General features: G+C 39.8%; 1 protein-coding gene across 1 annotated transcript; it reads left to right on the plus strand.

Moving 5' to 3' along the window:
- Positions 1-204: 204 nt before the first annotated feature.
- LOC137525653 (hemoglobin subunit alpha-5-like) lies at positions 205-8,252 on the plus strand. Its single transcript, XM_068246806.1, has 3 exons — positions 205-299; positions 4,416-4,617; positions 8,043-8,252. The coding sequence occupies exons 1-3, from the start codon at positions 205-207 to the stop codon at positions 8,163-8,165; spliced, it is 420 nt and encodes a 139-aa protein (XP_068102907.1). The 3' UTR covers positions 8,166-8,252.
- Positions 8,253-9,084: the final 832 nt, after the last annotated feature.

Consider the following 9,084-nt stretch of genomic DNA (forward strand, 5'->3'; position numbering starts at 1 on the left):
TTTATAAACCCTATTAATGATTAATTATTATTTAGAGTTTACACCCCGCGCCCTTTTTGTCCGGGCGCCCTCTGATCTGATCTGATCACTGGACATGGGAGGTCTTGCTGCCCTTCTCTCTATAAAAGTGGAGAGTGCAGAGCAAAACAATACAACTATCCTGCATCTCTCTCTGTAACTACCGGCAACAACACAGAAGCAAAGATGACTTTCTCTGAAGCTGAGAAGGCTGCCATTCAGGCTATCTTGAGCAAAGCCTCCGGACATGAGGACGCTCTTGGCGGTGAAGCACTAGAAAGGTATCCTCTTTATTTTAAAAGTTTTTCATTGAAAACTAAGGTTGATTATGCACAATGAAGTTGGGAATGCAAAACATCATGCTTGATAAAGAAACGCACAGGTTTAATTTTCAGTATAGTTAATAAAAGGCATTCATTTCATGATTTGCTTTCTTTTTATTCCTACTGAGCCTAATTTCAGCATTTTACTGTTACTTTAACAAAGTGACACTGTAATGTCAGGAATATGTAGGCTTTCATATTTATTTCCTTATATCAATGCCATCTGTCCTGCTGATCTTTCCCATTTCAGCAGTGTCTGAATCACACACCCAAAACAAGCATGCGGTAGAGTTGTCGAAGATTAGTAAGTGCACCTTATCTGCATCCTTATTCTGGGACTGTGTCTAATTTTGATTGGCCAATGAATGGCCAATTCTATCACTTCCATGTAGTATGAAGCGACTAGATTGTGAATACAATGGGCTTGATTCACAAAGCGGTGCTGACTGTTAGCACGCCTGTGAAAAGCCCCTTAGCACGCCTAAAAGAGCTTTTCGTGCATAAACTTTTATGCGCACAGTAAAACTTTATGTGCGCATAAAGGTTTATGCGCGTAAAGTTTTGCGCGCATAACTTTGCGCGCGATTTCTCAAAGCTTTGTGCGTGCTAACTACTTAGAACCCTAGTTAGCACGCCCAAAGCCTTTAGGCATGCTGCTAACTAGGTTAGCACTGCTTTGTGAATCGAGCCCCATGAGCAGATTGTGTAAGTAAGCTCTCATACTACATGGACATGGTAAAATTGGCCAATTAAATTTAGATGTGTGTACGCACCCTTAGCCTAAATTCATACTATGGGGTTTATTTACAAAGCTTACTTATTTTACACCTTAAAGTGGTCTAACACCCAGCATTTCAACTTTGCTTTAAAAGATTGCTTACAGCTTATAAACTATTATGCCGGTTTTTTTTTAATTAGAAATTCACTGAATGGATTAAACATGACATTTTAGTGTTGCATTTAGCTAGAAATCCTCCTCTGTGCTTGCTTGTTTAGTTACAAATGTATCTATCTACAATGTAACAAACAAACACTGCTCTGAGAGAACAAAGAGGGCTTCCCCCGCAGGCTTTTCAAAGGTCTATTTGTATTCCAAACAAAGATACATTTGTAACTAAAGATAAGAACGGATGCGGATTCCTAGTTAAATCCAACACTAAAATGTCATGTTTAACCCATTCAGTGAATTTCTGCTTAAAAAAAAATCTGGCATAATAGTTTGTAAGCTGTAAGCAATCTTTTAAAGCAAAGTTGTAATGCTGGGTGTTAAACCGCTTTAATTGTAAGGAAAGCTAATGCATAAGATAAATAAGGAGAGATAATTCAACAGAAAAGCTCTGTGAATCAATATTATGGCCCTTATTCTCATCTAGGTTTTCTGATCTGAGATAATTTTTCATCTTAACGCAACCTTTCCTAACTGAAAATAACTTTTCAGCACTCTGCAATTGCAAAAGTACCAAAACATAGGTAATTGATAAGGTATAAAATATCACCTTGGAGAAAAAGTTTATTGAAAATGGGCTACTGACCCTTATGCACTTAAAGGGACACTTAAGGCTCGGAAAAAAAAAAGACTTTTACTCACCTGGGGCCAGGGCTGGCCCTAGACTTTTTGCCGCCTGAGGCAAATTTTGAAAGAATTGGCAACGGTGCAGGAAGTGATGTCAGTGGATGCTGGAGCGAGTAAGAGGTGAGTCCTCCCCGCCCGTGCCTCTTACGAGTAGCGGCTACTTCTTAACTATTTAAGGCTGGAGGGGAGCGCAGATCGGGGGACCCAGGCGAGGGAGGGGGGGTCCGACCCCCCTCCCCGCCGCTAGGCCCAATAACCCCGTCCAGCCCGCTACCTCTCCAGCTCAGCGGCCGGCTCTCCGCACCCATGGACGGGCGGGTGCCGCCCCTAGAAATGTGCCGCCTGAGGCAAAAGTTTCACCCCGCCTCATGAGCGGGCCGGCCCTGCCTGGGGCTTCCACCAGCCCCCTGCAGTTGTCCGGTGCCCACGCAGTCTCCATCAGATGCTTCTGTCAATAGTGCCCTCTATTCTGCTATTGCGGCCATGAACATGAAGAATCACTCGCGTTCCCAGCCTGTCGGCGACTGACGCCGAAAACGAAAGTGGCTGCCGGCGGGGGACAGGAGCATCTGATGGAGACTGTGTGGGCCCCGGACAGCTGCAGGGGGCTGGTGGCAGCCCCAGGGGAGTAAAACTCTTTTTTTTTCGAGCCTTAAGTGTCCCTTTAACTTTTTCTCCTAAGTTTTCTCCTAGGACTAGGTGATATTTTCACACCTTATCAATATAATGCCTTTTAAACCCCAACAGCAAGCAAGAAAATATGCATAATCATTTTGGAAAATACTTTTCCACCTTCTTTTTGGCCCTTTTTCAATTGCAAAGTGCTGAAAAGTTAATTTAAATAGAAGATTAAAAATGATCTCCTAGGAGAAAACTTGGAGAAAAAGTTAATTGAATAAGTGCCCAGATGCAAAAATATGAAAATTGGATCAGGCCCATTGTCTGTTGCGTTATTAATCGTATGCTTGAACATGAACCATTGCTGTGTTAGGTGTGACTTTTTGCACACATTTATCCAGAAATGCACTGTAGAAAGTGCATTAGGACAACATGGTCCATTATAACACAGTGATGCGAACATGTCCATACAATTGTATAGGCACTGAGGTCACATGAGTTCACATGCAGCAACATAACACAACGCAATGTGCATAGTATGAATGCACCCTTCAAGTATTGGAGGCAAATGATCAGCAATACAGGCAGGCAATCATCATTGTTCACAAGGATATAAATAGAGCAGCTTCCAAATTCCTCTGCCTTGTCAATTTAAGAGAAAACCTCGTGGAGAGGTGAGCTTTGTCTCTAGTAATCAAGTAATAGCCACACAAAAAATGTTATTCTTATGTGTTTATAAAGTCTTGGATCCCATACTGGCCATACACGTATCGATTTTTCAAAGCAATGTCGAGATGATGATGTGAAAGGACCACTATCATGCAAAATTGAAAAATTGAGGTATACGTTTGTCCCAGATTAAAATTCACTGTAAATGACATTTTTCTTATGTTGCTGTCACTTATAGTAAGCAGTTAACATCTGACAGGTTTTGGACCAGTCCAGCTCCTCATGGAGGATTCTCAGTATCTCCTTCAATTTTTACAGAGTTACAGAGTACCCAGCAAGAGTACCCAGAGTACCCAGCAAGATCATGGTGAACCAGAACTCCTAGGAGTGTGTAAGGGGCTCAGTGCTGCGTAATATGTTGACGCTTTATAAATACAATAAATAAATAAGGGGCTGCAAAGGACCAAAAAGCCCTGTTACTAAAATGTTATGCAAAACAAAAGTTTGCTTTCTTAAAACAGAAAGTATTGGCAATAATTCAGGATGGAGTGAGCTCCGAGATGTCTCCCAGTGAAGGGTAATTTGCATATATTCAGCAGTGATGCACTGGGAGACATCTCTGGGCTCACTCCATCCTGAATTATTGCCAATACTTTCTGTTTTAAGAAAGCACATTTTAGTTTTTGTTCTTCAATCTTTACGAAAGCACTCCTTGGAAAGGACCTATAGAAAGATGTTGGCCAGCCTGCCTACTCATTTGCACACTATTCTGGGAGTTGGACCGAGAAACTGCGATTCAGTAATTGCTTTTGAAAATAAATAATCCCCCATGAGGAGATGGACTAGTCCAAAACCTGTTAGATCTGTCAGATTTTTACTGCTTACTGTAAGTGATAGGAACATTGCAGAAAAGTAAATTATGGTGCATTTTACTCTGGGAGAAATCTACATTTTATATGTTTGTATTTGAAACTTTAAAATTTTTCAGGATAGTGGTCCTCTAGTCACTTTAATAGAATAGCGGCCATCTATTCCCCATGCACAAACATGGATTCACTTTTGATCCGTTTTTGGCAGTTTATCGAATGAATGTTTCATTGGACATGTTGGAAAATCCCTATGCGTGATGGGGGGGGGGGGGAATGAATTGTTCACTATATATGTAAATCATATCATATTCTACTGGAGATTAAATGACACTTTATATCTTGCAGGCTTTTTAAGTGCTATCCACAAACAAAGACATACTTCAGTAAGATGAACCTGGAGCATGGATCCCCCGCTGTGAAGGCCCTAGGAGGCAAGGTGCTGAAAGCCATTGGTCTTGCCAACCAACATATCGACAACCCGAGTAAAGCCCTGAGTGCCCTGAGGGACCTGCATGCACACAACAGAGTGGATCCACAGAACTTTGGTGTAAGATATTCATTTTACCACAATCGTGGAGTATTAGTACTATAGTAGAAGGGGATCAGGTCAATATGCCTCTTTTGCAGATTGGAACTTTCACATATTGTTGGGAATGGCGGGGGTGTCCTAATTAATATAAACTGCATTCCAAATGATGGAAGTACGGGGTTTTTTTTTTAGACAACCCAGTAGTAAGTGCACATGGTGCAATAGACTATAGGATAATTAGTGATGGGGGAGGGCTTAGTAATGGCTCCCTACTTCCTTGAAGGACCACTATCATGAAAATGTTGTCGATTTAAAACACATGTAAATATATACACACACACACACAGACACACACACACACACACACACACACACACACACGCACGCACGCACACGCACACACACACACACACACACACACACACACACACACACACACACACACACACACACACACACCACTACATTTATCGCTGAATAAAATGCACTATAAATTACGTTTCTATTTTGCTGTCGCTTACACTAATCCAGAGCCGGATCATCCACAAGGCAATTCTAGGCAGTTACCTAGGGCCTGGAGAGAGTCTAGGGGCCTGGTGGATGCTACCAAATCTTACTAAAAAAAAAAAAAAGTGACCTTCAGCGATGGGCAAAACCCGCTATCTTGCCTAGGGCACCATGTCACCTTAATCATTTTTTGCACTAACTAGTAAAAAGCAGACAGATCTGACAGTTTTTGGACAAGTCCATTTCTATATGGGGCACTTGCATTTCCTTTACCACTCCTTGTAAAAAAATCTGTACAAAGATGTCAGCCAGCCTCCCAGCTCATTTGCACACTATTTTGCCAGTTGGACTGAGCAAATGTCATTCATTCATTCATTTCTTTTGAAAATAAAGAACACGCTGAGAATTCTCTATAAGGGGATGGACTAGTCCAAAACTTATCAGACCTGTCAGAATTTAACTACCTACTGTAAGTGACAGCAACATAGGAAAAAATACATTTATAGTGTATTTTATTCTGGATCACATGTACATTTTATACATATGAACTTTTCATTTTAATTTTAGGCAATAGTGGTCCTTTAACTGGCACCATCTCAGTGCAATATAATCCAATGCACATATTCAGTTAGGCTGATTTGTCAAGACAGGTGCATAGAGAACTGGAGCAAGAGTAGAAAAGCTGATCACTCACAACCATTCGCAATTACAGTAATGTTTTACTTTTCAGTAGAAACTTGACTGATTGTTCTGGCGGTTGCTCAGTCGAGTTGGGCAACGTTGTGCTGTTGCCATAGTTAATGTGGTGTCTTCTACTTCTTGTGCTGTCATCCAATAAAAATCTTTTTTGTATGAGGGCACAGGAGGTGGTTTTGTTAAGAAATATCTTTCATGCTGATAACTGAAGATCTTTTGCATAGCTAGTGGTTGGTCAGAACAACAATAGCCTTCAATAACTATGGCTTATTCTCATATTGCTTCTCATCGCTCTTTACTGCACCATTATTTACTAAATCAGCTGTTTTGGAATGTTTAATTGTTGGCTTGCATTTTTCATATATTTTTACCGCATATTTTGCCGGTAAACCTTTTCTATTGCAGTCTCTGGGTCATAGCCCACTAAAGCGCTTTTAGCCGCGCTTTGGAATTTGGTGATTGCCGGCAATTTGAAAAGCGATAGGCTAATGAAAGTCATTGAAATTAAGCCTACAGGATGCGCTCTAATACAAAAGATACAACTACTGCAAAATCACTTTGCAATTGCTATGCAAAAGCGATTTTGCAATACTTGCAAATCACAATCGCTCTGGAAAGGCAAGCATTTAAAAAATTGCTTCAAAAATCTCAGAAATTCCCTTTTAAATAGCTGTGCAAACAGCTTGCAAAAATTATTTGCGATTGCGATTAGCATTCTGTAGTGGGTGCCCAGTCTAAGTAATACCAAAATACTGACGGTAAACCAGGTAAACTAAGATGTAAACATTTTTTCACCATGTGCTAAATTACTAGTTATCATTTGTTTTATGGTATTGCTTATCATGCATCTTTAGAGGCAGCAAATTTAAATATAAGAACCGTGTTTAACCATTTTATCCACAGGTCAGTAGATATATGTCGTCTGTGACTTCATCCAAGCCACAGGTCAGTAAAATCTACTGACTTGTACAAAAGCAGTGCTGTGCAGGATTGGGCTTACTCCTGTGCACATTTCTGGCACTATCTGATGCAGCACTAATTGGTGAATGGGAATATATGTTTCCTGAGCTAATGAGATTGATTTTTACTATTAACAATACTTTTATTTTCTCATTTCATAGTGAAAAATACACTCTGTAGCATTATTTCAGAATCAAATATCTTCCCCATAAATTGTGACCGGAACATAATCTAAGTTTTGTGATAAGCAGTAAGAATAGCCAAACAAAATTTGTGTTTTTTATCTACAGTAGCACTTTTATTTTTAAACTGGAATTAGAAAAACTGAGAAATGTTTGTTCTATTTTTTTCTTTGCTTTCCCATTAAAATTCATAGAAAACAAAATAGTTCGAGGGAAAAAATGGCATACAATGAAAGCCTAGTTAGTCTTAAAAAAACAATATATATTTCATTTCTGTGTGCTAAGTAGGGATAAAGTTATTTCTGATTAAATAAGGACATAGCTAAACTGTCAAAACTGCTCTGGTCAATAAGTGGGAAAAAAGTTCTGGATGCGAAGTGGTTATGGTCTTAGGGCTATCATTTTATTCCACAAATTTTATGCTATAGAATGATCATGTTTGGTTGTTTTTATCATCAATGTGGGCGTACAAATGATGACAACAAACATGCTTGTAATTTGGATAGTATACCCGTAATTAAAACATCCATTCATGTACAGATATCTTTTGGAATCTCTAGTCCATCAAACTGATTCTTTTAATTTTTGTGGATGTAAAAAGGTAATCTCAGATTGGTGAAAGACGTGTTTTCCTTGCTTTGGTGAAGAAGAGTTTCCTGCATTATGACTGGTACACACCATGATTTCTATCAGACGGGTCAAATCGATTATTCCCGATAGGTATGATCGGATTTCCGATAGTTTTTCTGATCAATCAGAATCAGAAAATCAATCAGAAAAACGATCAGAATTCTGATTGGACATGTCAGAAATAATTTATTCCACCCATTTATCTGATGAAAATTGCCTGGTGGGTACCAGGCATTACTGCCACTCTTCAAGTATTTATAGCTAATCAAAGGCAGAGTGCTTTGACACAGAAATTACAGCTAAACTAAACAAAATGCTTTTTCCCTATACAAATCTCAGTTCCTTATATGTAGAAAAGTGGACAAAAATTCATTTCATTAATCAGTGAGCAAGAATATGTAATGACCAATTATTTCTAGGCAAAAGTAGAGTTAACTAAATATTAAAGCAAAGTCTTATCTCTTGCAGCTTCTGAATGAATGCATCCTGGTTGTCCTGGCTGTCCACTTCCCAGAAGACTTCACACCATGTGCCCATGCTGCCTGGGACAAGTTCCTGGCTTCTATCTCTGCATGCTTGACCAAGTGCTGATAAACCAGAAACCTCTATTTCTCAACAAATTCCATAACAGCAAAAGGGCATTGACATCTCAATAAAGCATGAATTTTAAAACCTAAACATCTATCTATCTATCTATCTATCTATCTATCTATCTATCTATCTATCCTATTCTATATTTTTTACCTGGAATGATGTGAGAGGAAATCTTCATTGTTTAATACATTTTTGTCCCATATTCTTCAAAGTAAAAAGTGCTAAAGAATTAATGAATCAGTGGTGCGCTTTTTTTTCTCATATCTCAACTTGCATGGAGTATAAGGGATTACAAAGGCTGAGGGGGAACACTGATTTAAAAATAAACAAATCTGAAAAAGTAAAAAAAAAAGAAAAAAGAATAAGGCCCGGTTCACACCTGCATAGGAGTGGCAAACGGATCTGTGAAAACGGCACCAGTCGATCAGATCTGTTTTCATTCCATTGCCACTCTGTTTCCGTTCCGCTGCTTCTGTTCCATTTCCCAACATCCCCCCAGACCCCCACCCCCAAAGTGGATTTTGGTCCTTAGAGTGGTCAGTTTCTTCATTAGTGTGAAGAAGTTTTCCATTTTCTCATTGCCCCGAGTACAGCACTTCAGCTTCCGTTTCTGTTCCGCTGGGCTCAGCTGTCCGGAAAAATTGGTGCTGCAGCAAACTTGCTGCAGCAGATGGCGCAAAATGGATCCGTTTGAATGGATGGATGTGAACAGATCCATAGGTTAACATTTGATCCGTTAGGATCCGTTCCGATCCACGAAGGGACCGTATTTTACCGCCAGTGTAAACCGGGTCTTAATAAAAATAAAGTACTGAGTTAACAAAAGTCTCCAACATGAGATGAGCAAAATGTATGAGCCCCTGATGAGACTTCCAGGTCGAAACGCGTAGGGCGGAGCCTTGAGAGGTGCAGTCAT

Source organism: Hyperolius riggenbachi, chromosome 7 (genome assembly GCF_040937935.1).
Source record: "Hyperolius riggenbachi isolate aHypRig1 chromosome 7, aHypRig1.pri, whole genome shotgun sequence".
Classification (NCBI taxonomy): domain Eukaryota; kingdom Metazoa; phylum Chordata; class Amphibia; order Anura; family Hyperoliidae; genus Hyperolius; species Hyperolius riggenbachi.

Coding starts and splice junctions, on each gene's coding strand:
- LOC137525653 (XM_068246806.1), top strand. CDS start 205: ATGACTTTCTCTGAAGCTGAGAAGGCTGCCATTCAGGCTATCTTGAGC. Junction 300..4,415: donor GGCGGTGAAGCACTAGAAAG/GTATCCTCTTTA, acceptor TATATCTTGCAG/GCTTTTTAAGTGCTATCCAC. Junction 4,618..8,042: donor TGGATCCACAGAACTTTGGT/GTAAGATATTCA, acceptor TATCTCTTGCAG/CTTCTGAATGAATGCATCCT.